This window comes from Equus przewalskii, chromosome 1 (assembly GCF_037783145.1).
Source record: "Equus przewalskii isolate Varuska chromosome 1, EquPr2, whole genome shotgun sequence".
In the NCBI taxonomy this organism is placed as follows: domain Eukaryota; kingdom Metazoa; phylum Chordata; class Mammalia; order Perissodactyla; family Equidae; genus Equus; species Equus przewalskii.
In genome coordinates this window covers 153,659,834-153,682,988 of record NC_091831.1, presented here as the reverse complement: position 1 = coordinate 153,682,988, position 23,155 = coordinate 153,659,834, and the positions used below count along the sequence as shown (strand labels likewise).

The window sequence follows — 23,155 nt, the reverse complement described above, 5'->3', positions numbered from 1 at the left end:
ATTACTATAGGTGTTGGCACACAGAGGCTGCCTTTTCCTTTTCTAGACTATTTTGACCTCTTCTCTTTAGTGTTGAGTGATACTACGTCTTCTTTAAACAGATTCACGTTACAGCTGGTCAGATTTCATGCTTTTACCAACATGCATTCCATGAACTATATTCCTTGCAATGCCTGCCTTTTCTTTATCCACCGACGTTTACAAAGCCATTGACTTTGAATGTCCAGTGAAGATGTGTACATGGTCTGGGTCATGCACCGATTAATGTTTTTAGGTCACACTGTACTGGATGTCTGATAGAGCTTCCTCTTTGAAGCAAGTAGCATTATAAGCAAAAATTTTACTTCTGTACTCCCAAAAGTCCCTTCCTTGGTCCTGTTGTCTACATTGCAGAAGAGTGATTTACTAACAAGTATGCCCTGGTAATATTACCAGATTGTATATTTTCCACCTGCTGAAGTGAATTCATCATTATCATTTAAGAGAATTTCTAACAGATTTCACCAATAGGTGTTTAAAACATAATGGCATTTTGTGGGGGCTATTTACCCATTTTTTTCTTCATTTGTTTTAAAGACTTTATTTTTTTAGAACAGTTTTAGGCTTACAAAAAAATTGAGAAGGAGGTGCAGACATTTCCCATATGCCCCGTGTCTCCACACATGCATAGCCTCCCCCATTATCAACATTACTCATCAGAATGGTACTTCCTTTTTTTTTTTTTTAACAAAGGATGAACCTATATTGACACATCATAATCACCCAATCACCCAGACTCTGTGGTTTACCTTAGCGTTCGCTCTTGTTGGCGTACATTCTGTGGGTTTGGACAAATGTATAATGACATATATCCATCATTAGAATATCATACAAGGTACTTCCACTGCCCAAAAAATCCTCTGTGCTCTGCCTATTCATCTCTCCCCCTTGCCTCACAACCACTGATATTTTTGTTGTCACCATAGTTTTGCCTTTTCTAGAACATTTACTCATTTTTAAACACTAAAATGAACCCCACTCCTTAGAGTGTAGACCCCCAATCTGAGCCATGATTTGAGATCAGTTCTGTCCAGACACCAGTTAATTACCTACATGACTTTCTTTTAATCAAAAATATAAGCTAACCTCATACTTCAGAGTTATTCAGAAGTTGATAGGCTGACAGTCTTGTTACAATTCATACAGATACTCAGAATGGGAAAGAAACGAAAAGGGAAAGAGTAGATGATCAACAACAACAAAAAATGTTAACTGCAGTCACAGAATTAAATTGGGAGTAACCTTAGGTGAGATCCATTTCATTTTTATTTTGAGGTTATTAAAAGCAAAGCAAAGCAAGCAAATAGAAATTGGAAAGTAGAATAGGTCCAAATCAGGAATATCATGCAAAATTCCAAGCAAGACCATAAAGAAATGAATCATAAAGAAATGTGGCTGATTCCTGCCTTTATGAGAGGGAGGTAAGTGGGGGCTCCAGTGGGCACTTATTTTTTCACCTTTTGGCTCATCTAGATCTGTCCCCCCAGTGCCTGTCTGTGAGTGTTTGCCAGAGACTTTTGACCTCGCAGGCTTAGGACATATCTGGAAAGTACCAAGCAGAGGAGAGTGGTAGAACTGGCCGTGTTTTGATTTTTAAACATTTGATATTTTATTAGAACCCAAAAGCTGGAATCTGATGGCTATGGCTGTCAGAAGAATCATCCTTTTAAGAGTCTTTGTTGTCTTCATCAGTTGACTATTTCCAAGATATTCTTGGACAATTGTTTAGGGAGACTTGTGTTAGCTATCATTCTCCTGGGAAGGAAGGTTGTTTATTTTTTTCTCTTTCCCCCTCGGAGCTTCAGTGGGTTCTATTAAATTCCATTCGCAGAAGTTTTGCAGCTTTTCCTTTTTGTTTTTTTTTTGTTTTGTTTTGTTTTGTTATGAACAGCAGAGCTCTTTTCATTCAAATGAAAACATACATGAAACTCCAATATATAAAACAGGTAAAGTAAAGCCTTTCTGGTTGAAGCAGGGCTTGCAGATGGTGGAATCTAGAAGGTTCCCTAACTCTTCCTCCTCTCCCCGAGACATCTTTGCTGAATGTTAAGGCTTTTTGGAAGACAATTTGAAAACACTGCTCTAAAGTATTGGTTTCTCCAATAGTGACAAGGAGTGTAAAACAGCATGAACGCTCTATCTACCCCACCTCCTCAGTATCTCACAGATCTCTTGATTGGCTGATGTGCTTAATTCCTGTGGTCAAAAATGAAGGCACTCCTGTTGTTCTAAACTTCATGATATTTCAGTATATTCTGCCTTGTCCACCATGAATCAATGAAACACTGGATGTCAAAAAAATAAAGATATTCTGCCTCTTCAATCTCATATTGCTGGGTTCTGAATTGGTCTGCTTGATCTGTGAGCATATAAATGTGGCCTGTGGACAGTCCAAGTACACCCAGTTTTGAGTTCTTCCAGAAAGTGAGGATGTAACAGTGGAGAACCTAAGTCTCTAAGTGGAAGGGCGTGTCGTTCTTTGGAATGCTAAGTTCACGTAGCTGCTTTGTGACCCCAACTCTCTGATGGGTTAAAGAAAAAGTATGATATTGTGTATTACCTGGCTGTTTCCATTATTAGCATGGGAACAGTGTTCTCTTGCACCTATCTGCATTCTAAGCAGAAGCAGAAATACCTCCCTAGGTGGTTCTAAGGTTCTAATGTGAAACCAAGGTTGCAAATCACTTCTCTAGAGTAAGGACTGAGCAGGAACATCAGAAGGCTTGCATCCCTATCCCATCTCATACTTGTTTCTTTCCTCAGTAGACTTTGGCAGCAGCTGAAATTTACTGAGGCCTTTAATAACTCCTTAGAAAGCATACGCATTATAATGAGAAAGAAGAAAAGATAGAGTTTTCAAAAGTCAATATTACTGAGGCATTTATGAATTAAGAAGTTATTTTCTTTCTCTAACTTGTTTGTATGGAATTTTTTTCCCTAAATTTCAGAATTTTTTGGAAGAGGTGCCATGTAACCTTTGAGATCAAGTTTAGGTATTTGCCTGTGGGCCATCATGAACAATCATGTGTGATACTCCTGAGTAAATATTTAGACCAGAAACAAAAATAGAAGCAATGTCTAGGCTCGAACCAAAAACGAGTCCAAAACAATGGAGCCAAGGAGGAGATTGAGTATGTATGTAGCTAGAAATTATCTAACCAGCGAGTTCTCTACCTTTTAAGCGAGAGAGGCAAATTGCAGACATGGAACCAGTTGTATAACCTCCCTGAGTCTCAGTCTCCGTGTGGGCCAAGTAATGTGGATACTCTTAGGAACCCTGGCATGCATGCATAAGTAGACATGTATAAATATTTAGCACATTTAGCCCATTTGGGTGGCCTATTTAGGACTCAACCAGCTAATCAATAACTGGAACTAGATTTTTAAATGTTTTTACTTTTTATTCCCAAGGATAAATGCAAAAGATATTCATTCTACAACTCCGCATATTTACTAAACCTTTAGACTTGCTTAAGATGGGGGAAAGAAGCTGTCAAGGCACGTCATTCATTTGTCACTTAGGTATTTGCTAACAACTGACTTGTGCATGGCACAGTGCTAGATATAGGCAAAGGGAGGAGACCCAGATATGCTTAATGCAGGATCATTGTCCTCAAGTGGTCCCAGGGGTTTCAGGGAAATAGGACACCTATACAGTCCTAAGATGAAAAGTCCTAAGTGCCTTAAGAGAGGCACAAAGTGCCCTTTCACTTGCAAAAAGAGCAATCACTTCTGGCTAAGAGAGATGAAGGAAGCTTTCATGACTTTGGCACTTAAGCTGGTTCTAGAAGAATGGGAAGAATTCAAACACATGGAAATGAGTAAGAAAGTCATTGAGGGAACAGTAAGAGCAAGATGCGGAGGTGAGAAAAGCTTTGTGAAAGAACAGGGAGTAGTTTGGCTGAGACTGGATGTGAGGTGAGGGAGGAAATGACACTTGATAAGCAATTGTATGTAATATTTTCTTTAATTTTCACAGCAATTGTGTTATTTAGGTATGGTGTTATTTCTACTTCTAACAGATGAGGAAATTGAGGCTCAGAGGGGTTAAGTGGTTTTCCCAGGGACAATATAAAACCAGACCTGGGTCTGAAAGGTAAGATAGACAAGTAAACTAAATTTAGAACAAGGGGAGCTTTGATTGCCAGGGTAAGGAATTTGAATCATAGACTATGGTTCAAGGGTCGGCGTGCTACAGCCTGTGGGACAAACCTGGCTCACTACCAGTTTTTGTAAATAAAGTTTTATTAGAACACAGCATTGTGTTGCCATTCATTCATATATTTTTTATGGCTCCTTTCACACTACAATGGCAGAGTTGAGTAGTTGCAGACACCGTATCTCCGGCAAAGCCTAAGATATTTACCTTTACGGAAAGCTTTTGCTAACCCCAGCTATAGCTGATTGGAAGTCAATGAAATTTTTTGAGAAGGGAAGTGATGTTTTTAGATTTAAGCATTTTTAATTGAGACCATGTTCATCAGGATGGATTGGAGGGAACTAGATCATTTAGAAGACTCTTTCAGTTGTCTGGGCTCTCATCCCTGCATTCCTGGACTATCACAGTAGCCTTCCGACAAGTCTCCCAGCCAAAACTTCGAAGTTGAAAGAGTCCAGACAGGCAGCAAAAATGAGGGAAGTGTGCTGGGTATAAGAAACCAGCTGTGCGAACAGCTGACAGATGGCGCTGCCTGACACCCTCAGGACTGTGGGTATGATAGGGAGTGACAGGAAGTTCTACAAACTGAGATGCCGCTGCACAGAAATGTCACTTGATGCTGCCATACCTTCCAATTTTATGAGAGGTCAGAACTTTGAATTCTTATGGGAAGTCTCTGCATCTACAGATGTTAGCAACTGATTTAAATTTATTTAAACCCTTTGAGATTGATCACACTGCAGACCTCCAGTTTGCAGTCTTTTCCCACGTAATTGCCAGGACGCTGATTCTGAGTGAGTGGAATGCCATCAACAGCAGCAGCTTCTGTAGCTCCTTCAGCAGGCGTGACACTTTGCCCAAGAATTTGAAGAACATTTTTGAGAAGTAGACTGACAGACAGACAGACCATCTATGGTCAGGTCAAAGCAGTTTTTAAGACCTACCTATATGCTCTGTCATTCCAATGTACGTAACATAGCTAGATGGTCAGAATATTTAAGCATTTGTTTCTTATCATAGGTATGATATACAAAAGCAGCTGAAAAACAGCCTTGCCTTATAAAAGTGATGTGCACTCTAATGTTAGGGACATATGGAGAATGTAGTGAGAATTTGCTGGTTTGTATTTTGCAGGGTCAGTCTTAAGTATTGGTGATGTTCTATTCAGGTGAGACTGAGGGACTTTATATTTTATTGAACTTTAATGGACTTTCACATTTTCCACATAACCATTCTTGATGCCTGAATTTACAGTTGAGAGATTAATCACTTGTAATCATTTGTTCATTCATTTATTCAGTATTTATTGGTCACTAACTATATGCCAGGCAATGTACATGCTGAGGAAAGAGACACTGAAGTCACATCCCCTGCTTTTGAGAAGCTCCAGTCTAGTGTAAAAGGCAGGTGCATAAAAATGATCACAACACAGTCAGATAACCTAGATAGACCCAACTCTATCCCATCAAGTTTACCTTTCTTTATGAAATAAATGTGCCCTGGGAAAAAAAGGTTGAAAAAGGTTCCACTTTATTAATAAAAAGACTTGAAATGTCCTAGAAAGTCTTAGGCAAGACCTCTACATAATTTGTGGAGCTCCTTGTTCAAAAACTAAGAATTTCAAAACAATGACAGCAGAGCATTAAACCAAGAGATCCCATGCAATGGCACAGGTTGCATGCCCGTGAAGTCTTGTGAGCTCAACATTTTCAAGAAATTCAAATGAGCAGTATTTTAGTAAAGTAAAAGATTTTTTCAATTTTGTCCTATAGGTCTCTCTTCATTTACGGCATCTATATGCATGCCAGCTAGTATATCAAGGCCTCGGGAGACAGCAGTAAAAATGATAGCCACCATCTCTACCCTCATCTATGTTACAGTCTAGCTGAGAGCTTAGCACGTGATCATTTTCATTAGCTGGTCCTATTATGTCTTGATTACATGCTAAGAAAAACATTAAAATGGTCAGTCTTACGTTTTCTTTATATTTTTAAATATATAGTACTAATTGAAAATATAATTTTAAATGTTATAAATATATAAATTTTCTGTAAGCAACAAGGATTTTGGTTATCAGAAAAACAAGGTTAATATGAAAATAATATACTCAGAAGTTCTATAATACTTGAAATTTAAATTTTATTTATAGGGCCATTCCCATGGCTGGGTGGTTAAATTCACGTGCTCTGCTCTGGTGGCCCAGGGTTTCGCCAGTTCGGATCCTGGGCATGGACCTAGCACCACTCATCAAGCCATGTTGACACAGCATCCCACATACTCTGACTAGAAAGATCTGCAGCTACAATATACAGCTATGTACTGGGTGGGTGGGGGGAGGGCTTTTGGGAGAAGAAGAAAAAGAAGGAAAAAATAGATTCGCAACAGATGTTAGCTCAGGTGCCAATCTTGAGGAATAAATAAATAAATACATAAATTTTATTTATAATACTTCTAGGAAACTTAAGAAAAAAATGTGAGGAAGTAGCTGCAACCTTTGTTTTGAAGTTTACATAGTTTTTTGAATTTATTTGCTTGAGAAGTTTTTGTCATACCTGCATCAAAGTTTACCTTCTGGATATGACTTTCAGATTCCGTGTTTAGATCAGAAAAGTTAAGGTGAATACTTTGGTTTGCTAAATCTCGGGCTAATAGCAGTAGTTGATTTGGTTTGCTTTCAGGACTCATCTAAATGATATTACTGCAAGATAGGAACTAGCTAATAACTCTACTTGTTTCATTTATGGTCAGAAACTTTACCATGGATTCTTAAAGATCTCTGTGATGGAAGATTCCATAGTGATTATCCTTTATTGATCACTTGCTATATACCAGGTATACTAGATATTTTACATATATGCATTCATTTAATCCTCACAATAATACCATGTGGTTGATATTAATCTCCATTTTATAGATAAGGAAACTGAAGTTTACAGAAGTTAATTAACTTGCTCCAAATTTTCTAGTAACTGGCAGAGTTAGAATTGGAATCCGGCCTACCTGATGCTGAAGCTGCTTACCACCAAGCTATGGCTTCTTGCAATCCTTTATGATTTTGAAGAGTGCCCTGTGAAAGGGGGGCATAATAATTGATGAGACTATTGGGAGAAGAGCAGGATAGTACCGCTGAGGTCACAGTTGTCCTGGGAAGCCTGGGGTATATATGACTGCCTGTAGTCTGTACAACAGACACTGGCTAGTACGAAAAGGTTTGCAGTGGGGATAGGACCTTAGGTTGGCTCCCATTCCCTCTGCCTCTGTATCTCCAACCACCATCACCACCCCAGATATCCAGCAAACATGAAACGTGGTTGCAGGGATGCGGGAATTGGGGAAAGTGATGCTGAGTGGGAGCACGGTAGAAGACCAACTCTGAAAGAAGAGCCCAGAATTCTAAGGTGAAAAAGGAACTACTGAAGCAAAAGGTGACCCCCAGAAAGTTCTCTGAAAGTTAGGGGGGCCAGAGAACAATAGTAATTTCAAACCATTCCATTGGAATTGATATTAAAGAGTTACTGATAGATGTTCTCTTTGAAAACGAATCTTGCAGGAGAGAAGCCAAGAAGAGTAGATGCTCCAAGTTGTGGCCTCATTTACGGCAGCAGCATCTTGGTTTGCAAATCCCTTAACAGTCAGAGTCTCCCATGTAGTCTGACCTGCATTTGATCCTTGTAATGCATTCTTTTCTTGTGTAAGTATAGTCATAGTTACTGCTGCAAACAGAAAAGTTTAGTGTGCAGTGTGGTTGTACACCCTCAGACCCAGGTCAGTGTTGAGAAGTGCCCGTTCTCAGGGCAGCTTTGCAGATGTATTTCTTGGGCTTTATAAATCGTTGCTCATCTTTGTCTCATTTTTATTTCTTTCCTGTTGCACAAGTCAGCATGTTAAACTAATTGAAACAAACTTGTACATGTGGACACAGAGATTGGGTTACTAGATGTGTGTTTTAAGTAAATTGTGTAAAATTAGCTAAGTAAAGAGCTGAGGCACTCAGCCACTACAACATTAAGCAAATATGTGATCAATGTTGAGCAAAAGCTTTTTGAAGCCCTGAAGAAAATGCATGTTTAGTTTTTTAAAAATGTCTATGAATCGGTGGATCTTTAAATATTTAATATTTTTAAAATACTTTTTAAGAAATCTTTTAAGGGGCCAGCCCCGTGGCCTAGTGGTTAAGTTCGCACGCTCCACTTCAGCAGCCTGGGTTCATGGGTTTGGATCCCAGGCGAGGACCTACACCAGTGGTTAGCCATGCTGTGGTGGCATCCTACATATAAAGTGGAAGAAGATTGGCACAAATGTTAGCTCATGGTTGGTCTTCCTTAAGCAAAAAGAGGAAGATTGGCAACAGATGTTAGCTCAGGGCAAATTTTCCTCAAGCAAAAATAAATGAATAAAATAATTAAAAAAAAATTTTGGGGTCGGCCCAGTGGCGCAGCAGTTAAGTTCACAGGTTCCGCTTCTCAGCGGCCTGGGGTTCGCCGGTTCAGATCCCGGGTGCAGACATGGCACCACTTGGCAAAAGCCATGCTGGGGTAGGCATCCCACGTATAAAGCAGAGGAAGACAGGCATGATGTTAGCTCAGGGCCAGTCTTCCTCAGCAAAAAAAGAGGAGGATTGGCAGTAGTTAGCTCAGGTCTAATCTTCCTCAAAAAACAAAAGAAATTTTTTAAACAAGCATGCAAAGAATAATATAACACATCCATATTCCCACCATGTAGAATTAACTGTTAACATTTTGCCACATATTCTTTAAGAGTTTTTAATAAGAAAACTGAAGCATTATAAATGAAAATAAAATTCTATTTGATATACTCTTTGCTCTTTTTCCATCTTTCTAGTGATAACTGCTATCGTGAAACCAGAACATCTTTCCAGTCTGTATATAAATATAAGTAGATGCTTGTATATTTATACACATGTGTGCATCTGTGAGCAATATTGTTTTGTGGGTACTATTTACAAACATATATACAGTGTAGCATATTGCATGCATAGTAATAATAGTAGCAAACATCTACTGACTGATTACACTGTGCCTGGAGCTGTACTGTCCCAATCCTTTCAAAGATTCTATGTAGCAGGTGCTGTTGTTATTATATCCTCTTTTAGGAAATCCAGGTGTGTAAAGAGGTCACTTGCCCAGGGTCACATAGCTAATAAGTGGTGGGGCTGAGAATTAATCCCACAGTCAGGCTCTGAAGCCTGAGCGCTTGACCATCATGCCAGATGGGCTCTTCACTGTATCACTCTGCAGAATTCTTTATTCTCTCGCTATCCTGTTTCTGATATCCATAATTGTTGAATTGGTAGATCTAGTTTCTTCCTTTTCATGACTATGCCATAATTCCATTAAATGAATATACTATAGAAGCAGCATTGCATGGTGGTTACGACCTGTAAAATAGGAATAGTGAAAGTTTCTATCTCACATAGTTGTCGTGAGAATTAAACAGTTAAATTCAAATTAAACACATAGAACAGTACCTGGCATGGAGTGAGCACCCTAAATGTCGGCTGCTATTATTTGCTATTATCACCTATCCATTACTCTATTGAACCTAATCATTAGGTTGTTTCCAGTTTTTCCCTGTTGCATATATTGCCACAGAGAAAGCCCTGTGTCTCTGTATGGAAGTTTCTTTTGGGTCTCTCCCTAGAAGAAGAATTGATGGCTCATAAGGTGCATGTGTTTTCAATGTTACGTGATATTGCCAAAGCCAGCTGTACTGGTTTACACTCCCTAGTGTACTCTTTGACAGTTCCATTTTCCCACATCCTCAATAACAGTTGATATTGTCTATTAGATTTGCCAATCTAATGGATAAGAAATATGATGTTGAATTGATGAATTTTTTAATAACAGCTTTCTTGAGATATAATTCACATACTGTAAAATTCACTCTTTTAAAGTGTACAATTCATTGATTTTTAGTATATTCACAGGATGTGCAACCATCAACACTACCTCATTTTAGGAGAAACCCCTTACCCATTTGCAGTCACTCCCTTTCTCCCCAGCCCACAGTCCCTGGCATTGCTACTCTATTTTCTTTCTCTGTGGATTTGTCTGTTCTGGACATTTCAGATAAATGTGATCATATAATATGTGAGTTTTTGTGACTGGCCTTTTTCACTTAATGTTTTTGTGGTTCATCCACTTTGTAGCATGTATCAGCACTTCATTCCTTTTTATGGTCTAGTAATATTCCATTTTGTTGACATACCACATTTTGTCTATTTATGAGCTGATGAAAATTTGGGCTGTTTCTACACTTGGTTGTTATGAATAATGCTGCTATAAACATTCTTATGCAAATTTTTATATGACATAAATTTTCATTTCATGTATTTGTGTACCTAGCAGTGGGATTGCTAGGTCATATGGTAACTATGTTTAACATTTTGAGAAACTGCCAAAGTGACTGCACCATTCTCCAATCCCAACAGCAATGTATGAGGGTGCCAATTTCTCCAACTTCTCACCTCCAACACTTATTATTTTCTTTCTTTTTGATTCTAGCCATCCAAGTGGTGTGAAAAGGTGTCTCATTGTGGTTTTGATTTGCATTTCCCTGATGACTAATGATGTTGAGCGTTTCTTCATCGCTTATTGGCCATTTGTGTGTCGTCTTTGGAGAAATGTCTATTCAAATCCACTGCCTATTTTTTAATTGGGTAATTTGCCTTTTTATTTGGGTTGTGAGAGTTCTTCCTGTATTCTGAATACAAATCATTTGTCAGATATATGCTTTGCAAATATTTTCTCCCATTCTGTGGGCTGTATTTTCACTTTCGTGATGTGAATTGGTGCATTTTAATATTTTTAGCTTTCATATGTTTTCTTAAAACTTAAGTTTTCAAAATTGTCTCCATATTATATGCTGAGTAGATCACAAGCCATATAGCTTTGAAGTGCACACTGAGAGTAACGTGAACGTACCTAGTTTTCCACAGATCAGAAACTCCTGCGTTGGTCACAAAAACGTGGACTTCCTAAAGTCATCTAGATGATCCTCTCAACCAGTGAAGGAAATTCATTTTGATAATTCAGAAGAGATGCCTTCATACCTAATTAGAGTTTGAATTTAGTAATGAAAAGCATTGAAAAACCGTCACATATTTTCAAACCACTGATTGGTTAATTCAGAAGCATTGGGATTTCTGTTTAACCTGACCTCTTCTTTTTCTTCTTTTCCTTTTCCTCCCCCTCTCTTTTTCTCCTCTCCCCTCCCCTTGTTTCAATTTCAGGTTAAAAATAGCTCAGGAATCAGTCAGCAAGTTGACATCAGAGAAGAAAGTGGAGACAAAGAAAATCAACCCCACGGCTAGTCTGGTGAGATGCATTTTCAACATAACCTCGAGATTTTTCATTGTAACTGAGGTGCGCCCAGGAGTGTGTCTCAACTTAAAGGATAAAACTCAGAGGATGACAGGTGGTATCTCAGTTCCCATCCCTGAGCAGCATATGGCGAGGAAGAATATGGGGAGGAGGGAGTGGGGAGCAGAACGCGTCTTCGTGTGTCCTCCTAGCAAACCCAACAAAGATCGTTTCCTAATAAACCAAATTCAGTCACTTGCCCTTCCACACCCCACCCCATGCTGTGAGCCCACTCATCCCAAAGCCCCTTTCTCCTGAAATCTTGGAGCTACTTCACCCTTAGCAGTTCCTTTTCCCTATTCAAGAAAGGGGCAAGGATTATTCTCTTTTGGTAATTGGGAAAACTGAGATCCAGAAAGATACAGCCTACCCGGGATCACTTCACAAATGGATCCCAAAAATCAAGACCAGACTCTGCTTCCCCTGACATCTCTCCCTGTCCTAGAAACTAGCAGCATGGGTGGGATTCCTGGCGTTGAGGGTGAGTTGCCCTTCACAGTCCTGGCTTCAGTAAGCATCATGATGAATCTCCACCAGTTGGTTACAGACAATGGTGGGAATAGCTAAATGGTCAGGAACCCAAGGGGTCGGGGTTCAAATCCCAGCTCAGCCACTTACTAGTTGTGAAACCTTAGAGAAGTCACTTTGTTTCTTTGCAGTGAAAAGAGGGAAATAATATTACCTTGGCTTTAGGGTTATTTTGAGGAAACTGAGAAGAGACATGTAAAGTGCCTAGCAAGTGATAAGAGTTTTGATAAATGTTAGCTCTTTTTCTTGCTGTTATGAATTTCAGCAGCTTTGTTTGAGCCTGCCCTGGGGAATGACACTGCATGGCAAGTTAGGGTATCGCTCTCCCCTCTTTGATTTCAGACCCTTCCTTACCTGTGCCCTGCTATCCCACAGCTACTTATTTTATCCTTTTGTTACCAGTTCTTTTTGCCAGCTGCTTTAAATCCTTTGGCGATCTCAGTGGGGTCTAAGTTATAAAGTGAGATTATTTCTGTTGATTGACCTTGCTGTCTCTCATGACAACCCCATCAGCAACTAAATGAATGTTGAGTGAGGTTGATGAGTGAGAAACAGAGAAGTCAAGGCCATACAGCTTGGCCAGGCAAAGCTGCAGTTAGTGCACATGGCCCCATCTGAATGGACACATCCCATTTGACGGTGCATTCATTATACTCATATGTATGATTTTTGGTGGCTCAACCCTAATTTTTGTCTTCCTCCTTCATCAACCCATCTCCCTTTCTCCAGACCTCTTATTTGAGCCTCTATCCTAACTTTTACAACCAAACCTTATTTCCAGAGGCAGAGAGAATGGACTGAGCCCTCTAGACAAAGGGAAAACAGTGGGTTTACTCCCACATTCTTCTATAGGTTGACCTTGACCTCCACTGTGACCGAGTTCCCAATTGTGATCCTCAACCTATTGGTTTTGTTGTTTTTTTGTTTGTTTGGGTGGAAATTATGGAAGAGGTTGTGAACTGATTCCTGCTTCAATTTCACAAGTCAAGGATGGGATACAAACTCATCAACTCAAGTTTACATCTAGGACAATTTAGTAATTCACTGCGATGTCACATCTCATAGATCACAAACAGCTGAGGATCATTCTCAAGGGGCTTCTTGCTGCCTCTGCTCTTTGCAGAGGTATATACTTCTCCCATTTCTTTTTTAGCCTTCTGTTTGCCATCCCCAAAAGCAGACACGCCGTCCTTACTATGCTTAATGTAGTTACTTTCTAAAGTCCTAGAAACAGTGAGGGTCTGTTTCTGTCTTGCATACTATTGTTTGTTTTTATATCTTGCCAGCAGACTTCCATGTCCTTCCCCTTTAGGTGGTTGTCCCTGAGAACGAAGCTCAGGGAGATCAGAGCAGAACATCGGTGGCAAAATGGGAGCTCCTGCCCTTCTGCAGAGACTAAGTCTGGTCATCTGCCATCCTGCAATACCTTTGTTCACTTCTCCCGGGTTGATCACATGTAAATACATTCAACTTGGAAACAGTGATTTTTTCATATCTAGACTTCCTAGAAACTATTTCCTGAGTTTTCCTAATTCCCTTAGTAGGCTGAGGAGGCAGGTAGGAGGAGTCTTTGAGTAACACTACAAAGTTAGGACCTTTGCCACAGAAAAAGAGAACAGAAGAGAGCAACCTGGCATGGTGAAAGTCGGTGTTTTTGATGGGTATAGTTGGTTGATTGGCTGGCTATTCTTTTTTGTTTGTTTTTTGAAGAGTAAGAGGGATAGGTTGAGAGGGGCAGGTAATGAGGGTTTCAGGAAAGAGGGATACAGATATTCTCCTTTCTAAGGTGTTTGGTACAACTCTTCAACAGTCTAGACCAAAATTTGAGAAATGTATCAAAATCTGAGAAAGGTGAAAAATTAAGGGATTGATGATAAACTCATTTTTTTTTCTTAAACAACAGAAAGAAAGACTGCGTCAGAAGGAAGCCAGTGTGACCACCAACTAACGCAGAGACGTGAAAAGGATGACAGCGGAGACGTAGTACCTTGCATGAGCCTTTCCAACATCACTGCTGCAGGAAGTTCTTGAAAGATATGTTACTAAATGTCTGTTTTGCTCATCTCTTTCTGAGGTCACCCACAGTGAGCACCCCATGCCTTCTTGAAGAAAGTCCCTTATTAAGCCACAGGAACAATAAAAGCTGTTTGAGGGAGCATTGCCGGAGTATTTGATAATTGTTTCTTGTGGAGGTGCAAAGTCCACTCCCTCATAAGACCAGAAAGAATACCAAGATTTTCCAATTCTTTTTAGAAGTGGAGATTTGAAGCTTTCTAACCAAAACTTGATACATGTAAACTTGTGACAGAAGAAAAGGATCTTTTATGACATTTGCCTTGAGAGAGTTCAAGCCTTGGTCTTTACACACTGCTGGTTTGATTATTAGTCTTAATTTTGATCCTATTGGAACAAGATCCAGAAGCATCTTTCACCAAAACTGTTGAAACTTACCAAAACTATTTTTAAAGAGGTCCAAGATTATGTATTTCCCAGACTGGAGGAATGGTTATTTTGTTGTTCATGTAATGGAAAGAACAGAAAATGGAGTAATACATGGGTGTCAGGAGGGGTTAAATATGTGTTATGATACAAGGAGTTGACGTCAGCCATTAAGCAAGACACATTCTTTTGTTTTTATATCAGTTCTTTGTGTTTTCCTAAACCAACAGGGATTCTCCACCTCATTCCCAGAAGAAACAGTGATACTTGAGCAGGGACAGACTTGGGGTCAAAGAACCTGCTTGGACAAGTAACCCGGGGACAGAGCACATTTCACATTTCATATCGTTCATGAACGGCTAATGCCATGTCGACATGCAGCTGAGCTCTGCGTCTTGTTCAGGGTCTGTGAGTGGCTGGGCCTCTCCCGCCAACCCCACAAGGCAGCTTCCAGACAGGAGAGCAAATGCTGCTCAGAGCCTTTTATCGCGACCTTGACTGACAGGCGTGTACAGAGAGTGAAGCCAGGAGTCTTTGATGTTGAAGAAATTAAGGGCAGAAAAGAAAGTTCTCTACGTCCAAATGAAAAGAAGATGATTACATTAATATTCTACTTTGAGTGGACTGTCATGCATAGGCAGCTTTTTCCGACCCTGGGAGCCCATAAGACCACTGCCCCTTGAGTCACAAGAGAAACCACCTTGGACCTCTCCCCTGACATTTTTTCTGTAAGCCATCACTCTTCAAATCTATCTTATGAAGGAAGAATAAAGGGAACTGGGGGTGAGTTGTGAGTAGGATCAGAGACTATCAGGTTTTGGCCTCGAAGGGAGAGAGATCCAAACTTTCTCCTCGAATTGGTAGAGAACAGTCGAGAGATGAGCAAGAACCTTCAGACTCTCAGGATCTGTCTGCCACGTGTAGCCTACCCCCTGCCCCAGCATCTTCCCAGAAGCTTTCAACTTGCCAGGTTCCTGAGTGTCTACCCAGGACATGCCTGCCAGTCATCAGCCCCCTCAGGGACCCCATAATAGATTCTGCTAATTAAAACAGCACCATATCCTAATATAATGCCCATCTTGGGAATCAAGGTTGCATAGTCAGGATCAAATCAAGTCACGGAAGCCATATTCATGCAGGTGCTAACCATCTTTTCTAACCATTCAAAAGAAAGGAATATGGTAACATGCTTGGGTTGGTGTTTTTGTTTTTTGTTTTTTCAATTTAAAGTAAAAGGATGAAAAGCAAAATAGAAAAGCTGATAAGAAACTTACATGGCTAAAAGAAGGTGCTTTTGAGCAAGGAGCTTTTCATACTACTTTCTTGTATTGTTCCTCTTCATTTTCATTTAACCATGAAGAAAATCTAAGGAATTCAAGAATTTAAAATAAATCCCACTTACAGCCATCTTGCACTCTGACATTCCTCTTAGTATTGTTGTGCAAAAGAAAAGTGCTTGTTTTGCCCATGCCTTGGGAATCAACGTTGAGTTCAGTGAGACCAGTACAAGTCTAGATCCTTCTGGGTCTCATACACTTGATGGGAGAGAGCCCAAGATGGCTTTCAGGGCAGTCACATAGCCCATTTCAGGTCTCTAAGTCGGATGCTCACAAGAAAATCACTGAAAGTAAATAGGACTGTTACTTTGGCCATGTAACCCTGCAAGAACAAGCTCTCAGGGAACCAATGCTGGTGAACAATGAGTAGAAACATTTAATTTGAGAGTTAGAGATATACAGCCCAAGTTGAATTTCATCCTAGTGGACAAACTAGAAATTGGCCATAAAATACCTGTTTCTTTACTCTTTAGAGTGAAGTTTGCCTGCCTCTGTTGGGGAAACCTCATGATTTTGTGAGACTGGTCAAATGTAGTATGTTAGTGCATTAAAACACCAGGGCAAAAGCCCCATTATTCTCACCCAGTTTGAATCTTGCATTATATGTCTGGATGCTCCCTCCCCAGTCCACACGTGTACCACATTGTTGACATAGCCTTCATTTCTACTCTAAGTTGATGCTTAGTGAAGGTTCATAAGAGTTTGTTCAAGGTGGGCCATCTGAAACAACCTGGAGGCTCTTAAAATGGTCCCTCTAAAATGCAGTAGAGCTTGTGTTCAGGGCAACTTTTCATGGAGAGGAAGTAGTTGGGGTGACACTTAGCAGCTTGAGCGTTTCAGGCAAGCAGGGTTTAAGTAGCTGTTCTAACCACAGCCTTCCCTGAACTAGATGGAGAGTGGCCGTATTACTACTCTGTCTTTTAACCACTCACACCAGACTTACTAGTCAGACTCTGAGAAACCTTAACTTACAAGCAACATCGTCTCTTCCTAGCCAAGAATTCATTAAAACCAAGGGCACAGTTGGATAGTAGTTCAGATTCTTGCATGAGTAACTAGCATAATCGTTGAGCATACAAGTATATCAGATATTACACTAAAGCATGCTATAAACTCTTTAGATAAAAACATCAGGCCTGTGAGGTGTCAAAAATCAGGTTAGAAGGAGGTGAGCTGTGTGGCTTTTAACCCAAGAAGAGGCAACCTGTGGGAATGGGGGTAGAGTGTGGCCAAGCAGAAATGGGTGAATATAATGATGGTGGAGGCGCAGGGGTCACACGTGACGGACCTGCTGCCCAACAGTTGCCTTTTGAATCCTTGAATTGACATCCATGATGTATCTTCAGACACTCACTGCAAGTACCTAGGAAATATGGAGAAAGAACTTCTGAAATCTGGGAAGGAGAGTAAGGAACCCAGTGGTGCTATTCCATCTTGAAATGTTCTAGCCGGAACAAATCAGCAACATGGCTGAGGGATTGAATGCCACATTGAGTGCTGGTCTCTGACCCTCTCATGCCCCCTAGTAAGGACAGTACAAGCTGCATACTTGCTGGCCGTCCCTTAGTCACCTGCTTTTCCCATAAGTACCATAAGAAAAGGCGTTTCCTACATGAGAAGCTCATATGCTGCTTGTGGAGAAACTGGGAAAACTGAAGGAAGGAATAAAACTCTTTGGTGGTATTGGAAACCTCCAAAAGGATCAAGTCATCATCAGCTTGGTTCTTCCAAGGGCCAGGATCAGACATAGCAGAAGAGATGTAAGTGTATTTTTGGTAAAGATTTACTTGTTGGCTTGGGATTGCATATCTCTCCATAGATTATTCTGACTCCTATGGGGTAGTTTTTATTTTAATTATTTTCTTGCTTTCTTGAACATTATATTTTCTCATTTCTATTTCTACTTCCCCCTTGCCTGGTGTTGTTGACACAGATCATTGCATATGGCAGCACAGCGAAGAGCAGTCGTCAGTGTGTGAAGGGGAATTAGCAATGCAGACCTGCGGGCTCTTTCCTAGTAACCAGACTGTACCATTGATAGGGGAACTTCCTCATTCCCTGACATTCTCAGTTGGTCTATTTTGTAGTACTGTCCCCTCCCGGAACAAAGATAAAAACCAATCTGGGGCTTTCTGTGGCAAGGGTAGGGAAGAAGACCAAAAATTAAGCTTTTGTTCCCCTGAATAGCTGATGTAAATATCAAATTTTATGAAATAGTTATTATCTAAAAATCGCAAACAAGAGCTCTTTTGGGTTTCATTTTTCTTCGATCTTGCCTCTTCTAATCAAAAAAAAAAATGACCGAAAGAAAGAAGGGAAAGAAAAAGCATCAGCAGATTTGGCAATCCACAAATTATTTCACTCCTGAATCACAGAAAGTGAGCAGACTGTGAAATGCAATGTTGTAGAAGTCCTGAGCACATAAGAATTTGAAAAGCCGTGAAGGCTGATGAGTGTAGACGAAGTAAGAGCTGTCCACTGCCTGCTGAGACTATAGCCTAAACCGGGGATTTTTAGAGTGTGGATTTGAAAGAGTCAAGTATTGCTCTGAACAATTGATTTTGAAAAAGCCACAGAGAGACGTGGTGTGATACAGTGGGAGAAATGCTAGACCATGAAAATTTCCTTACTCTGGATTCTCTCTTAAGTTTATGCATGTGGAACATCCAGAAGACCTTGAATACTGCATTTGATGTGTTAGGATTTTACCTTTAGGAACACTACAACTGAAGAGAGTGTACTGAATAAAGAAATAACTTTTCATTTATGTCAGCTACTTTGTCATCATAAATCTGCAACACAAAAGAAACAAGTCTACATGGCCAAACTAATACTATTTGAAAAGATTGCATAGTTTTTGGCCTTTCCAAAATGCAGTTAACTTGTTGGGTATATTTCCACTTTCCAGCTATAAACAGTCTAGCTGCTTGGAACTTTCTCTATTGTTGGTGCAGAAGTCACTCAACGAAAAGCACCTTCAGAAACAGGCCTCAGCAGATCTGGGTCCTGTAGGCTCACGTAACAGTATTTCTAACTCCATTAGCAATTGAAACCAGGCATAACTAAGCTTGGTTACATAGCTGTGTGTGACTGAGAGGCCCATTTTGTGTCATTTCTGCACTCCTGTCAGTTGTTGACACCTTGTTAGAGGCACTGAATTTTAGTTTCACAGTTCTTCATTTCACCTCCCAAGGAGTGGGCAATCTACCAAACCCTTCCAGATCAACACTTTGCTGCGAAGTAGTAAATTCAAAAGAGTTTTAACATGTCAAACTTGAAGCCAATTCAGTAACCTTATTTGTTCCAAGACTCTTAATCAACACTGTGATATAAACTTAGCACTTGGGAAATTTGTGTAATTGGCAACTTACTTGGAAGTGTGAAGATATGAAAATGGCAGCTAGCTAACTCCATCTAAGCTCCCATGCGGTTTCTCCCAAGGAAGGAATTAGAGAAGCAAATCAAGCCTCATTCAGTAGGTTGTCTGTCCCCAAATGGAGCTTGTTGGATTCATTTCCCCTCCACCCTCTGCCCCTCTCCCACCCAGCCTGGTGATAAACAGTAACAGAGGACCTTTCCCTTCTCGTTCGTCCGGTCTCTGGTATGACAGATAGTTCAATTCAATCAAGAACTCAAATAAACCCCTGCATATTACACCTGTGAGGCACTTGTTCATGATTATCTTCTCCATTCTATAATCTGGGGAAGACTGACTTAATCTCAATATTTTATATGAAAGTGGTAGCTACAGCCTTTAATTTATTCTTCTACATGCCATCTATGCTCATTTAATTTTCTTTTTTTAATCTTCTTTTAAATGTACTAAGAATCTCCAGTCTCTCCTTTTCTATAAGCTGATCCAAATACTACTTTGGGCTTTTTTTTTTATGCTTTGTGTGAAATTTGATAGCGTTGGGCTAGTGAAATGCAAATGAACCCAGAATTTCCAGCAGAAATTCACCTCCCAAGAATTTGGCATCCTTCTCCATGGTGTAAACAACCTTCTACCACAGTCAGGCTGTCGGGTAGCCTGAGCATTTCCCTAAATTTCACCTGTGCAGACACCAAGGGACTCTCTGTCTTTGAAACTAAAAATGTCTTAAAAGAGAATGGATATATCTCCCCATACGTGGTGTGAGCTGCCAATGCGTTATCTTATATTTAGCATATAAAGTAAGAAATCAGACGTTTTCAGGCAAGCATGCACAGTGGTTTATCAATCTCTTTGGCAAAGTTGTACCTACTTTCCTTCATTGTTCTCTTCCAGAGCGCTCTTCCCTTCCTGTCTCATGAAACAAATATATTCTTGATTGTTCATCTGGGTCAGCTTGCCAGGTCTGCCTTTCCAAAATAAAAAGCTAGTCCCAAAGACCACTGAATATACAGGGAAATTACTTTCTACCTCCCCATGACACAGATGATAAAAGTGTTCAGGAATGAACAATTCTCTGGGAACTCTTAAGATGGACTTTGAATTCCAGGTTTCTTTCTATGAGGTATTCAAAAGTGGATATATACCATACAAAAACTGGACTACTCTTTCCAGTAAGAAACTAGAAAGAGATTAAAAATCTTTACATTTTAGATAGGCTTGAGTGAACTATAAATTGCTCATTTTTTCCTTTCTTCTTGGCAACTTGTCCCTACCTATAATCTTATTTCTTCAAACCTGACCACCAAGGCATAAAGAAGGTGGTCTCAGCCTCATGGACAGTGCACTCTCTGTAATCCTACAAAGACATCCATTTGCTTTGGAAACAAATCCATGAGTGAGGAGACAACACTAGTGACAATTCTCCTGTCTGCCCAGGGTGACACAAATAGGGTTTTTTTTGGTCTACCAAAGGGATAGGTTTATTCCAAGTCATTAATTTTACAATTTGTTAATTTCCCGACACAAATAACATGACCCTACTGTTAGAAGGATGTATAATCTTCAAAGAGAGAAGTATTGAGAAAAAAAGGGCTTCTCTTTAAAGAAACAATATGATAGCCCTAAAATAAGGCAGAAATTTTTAAAATTAGAAATTGAATACTTTTTGAGATTCTTTAGAGAAAACATGTCGTTGATTGAGCGTAATCTTTTTCCCATTATTGAGTTTTAATTTAGACGAGGAGAGGAAGCAGTGTGCCCCTGACCTTTGATCTAGTGGATTGTGCTTTGGCCTGGAGAATCATCACTGGCTTGCTTGCCCAGAACCTAAGTGATATCAGTCAGCATCCTAATAGGAATCAGGCCAAACAGAAATGTAAATTATTTCATTTCTGTTAGGGTTTAATTTTTTTAGCAGCACCCAGGACGCTACTTCCGAAAATGCATTTGATCAGTGCAATTATGTGTCTTCCTTCAGCCTTGTGAGATTGCAAGGGATGGGATGAGGGAGAAAAACAAGAGATGGGGAGAAGGAAAATTTGAACTAGGCTAGTGCAATGTTTTGCTGAAATAATGCATTGTTAGGGAGCTGGTGATTTTTGCCATGGTTGTGGTATGGGCAGCCTTGGAAACTCAAGGAATCTGTATTAGTAAATCAGAGTGCCCAGTGTCTTGCATTGGTCAGTGCCTGACAGTGTGCTGTAAAAGCAGGTAGCCCAAAGAAATTGGCCTGTGCTTGCTTTAATAACTCTAAATTTCAGATTCATTTCCACGGGATTGGTTGTCCATGGCCGTTCCAGTTTTCTCTGTGCTTCTCAAATATCATTTTGGCATCTAGCTTCATTTATTTCACTTTTTTCCTTTCAATACTTCCGCTTCAGCCTCCCCTTCCTTCACACCCCACGGCTATTTTTTCCTCACTTTACAGTTTCTCCCAGACCCAGCTTTTTTCACCTCTCCCCGTCACAGACAGCCGAATGTCTCCCTGAGCCCTTGTTCTGTTCCACAGCCCTTTGGACAGAACACTCCACTGTCACCAAATGAGACACAGTGCTGTGGCTGCCTCTTGTTAATGTCAGCGTCACCTCATCACTTAGGCAAAGAGGGAAAAATCCATAAAAGAGATGGAAAATACATTTCTTTTTCATTTTCTTCTACTTTATTTTAAGAAGTTCCAGGGGAGGGTTGTTGTAGTCCTTCTCGATTTCTCATAGATTTTTACTTTAAAACTGTCTAATTAGGAACCATTCTTTTGATAAAATATAAATCAGTCTGGGTCACCAGCTACGATGCATCAGACTAAATTTTTGAATCTCAAGTAACTTTTCTGTGCTGCCGGGCAAATTAATTCTGTGCAAGCATTTTGAATCATACACTTTTCATTGCCGCTCCATTCTTACTGCTACTCATGATTCAAACATCTACACGAATCTGGATCAGGATGTTGACAATGTGTGGTTATTTTCAGATCAAGAGTAGCTATTACACTCTTGAAAGTGCTTAACAGCAAAGTATAAGAATGTCCTAGTCAACCGTTTGATCTGGAAAAACCTTGGCTTTTCTGTTTAATTAATTATTATACCAATTTGTAGGTGTAATCTTAAAGGATTTTAAGCAATATTGAAGACAGTTTGAGAAACGAGAAGGCACTTTAAAGACATGAAAACTTACATTACGTGCTTTTGGATATTTTTTAATGTAATAAGCTAATTGGATTCAGGTATTTTTCCCTTTAAATTTTTAAAAATATGTATTTCTAATTTGTTTGCATATTTAATTTTGTCGAAGCTCAGAAATGCTTTTTAGTTGAATTTGTAAATGTCATTTGCAACCAAATGAAGTATTTATTTTTAAAAAGAAAGGATGAAGGAACCAATATTGATTTGTACATAATGAAAATATGTGTGTGTGTAAATATATATATTTTCCTCCTTGACTCTACTTGGTCATCACATCAAGTGTATTTTTGTACATAATATATATTGGTTAGAAAACATCAGTTGTCTATTCAAAGAATTCTATCTCTGTGATAGATTATCCTAATCTGTTGATACCTCTGTTAATTTAAGAGATAGAACTCTATTTTTTGGAATTTGCAGAGAACTGCGTTCGTGGCTTGCAATTGTAAATATGCTAAGGGTATTTTAATAAATCTTGGTTTCATGTCTGTCTGGTGTGCAGTACAGATTTGTTCTGATGAGGCATTTAAGACAGTATCCCACAGTCCTCTAACATGCAGAATACCAGTCATTCTTAATTTCATTACTGCTCAGGTGCAGCATTACCACTGAATGCAAGAGTGAGCCCATCATTCACATTTCCTTCTTTCTTCCCATTCACCCCACCAACAAGTGGGCAGTCTGGCTAAGCAGTCAAGGCTGACACCAAACAGACAAAC

At 39.7% G+C, this 23,155-nt stretch overlaps 1 protein-coding gene across 9 annotated transcripts in view; it reads left to right on the top strand.

Moving 5' to 3' along the window:
* Positions 1-22,924, top strand: part of FMN1 (formin 1) — a 383,790-nt gene extending 360,866 nt beyond the window's left edge. For all 9 annotated transcript variants that reach the window (XM_070584360.1, XM_070584371.1, XM_070584336.1 and 6 more), the window contains 2 exons: positions 11,451-11,535; positions 14,012-22,924. In XM_070584360.1, the coding sequence (XP_070440461.1) occupies positions 11,451-11,535; positions 14,012-14,056 (130 nt within the window). In that variant the 3' untranslated portion in view covers positions 14,057-22,924. The remainder of the gene's footprint in view (positions 1-11,450; positions 11,536-14,011) is intronic.
* Positions 22,925-23,155: the final 231 nt, after the last annotated feature.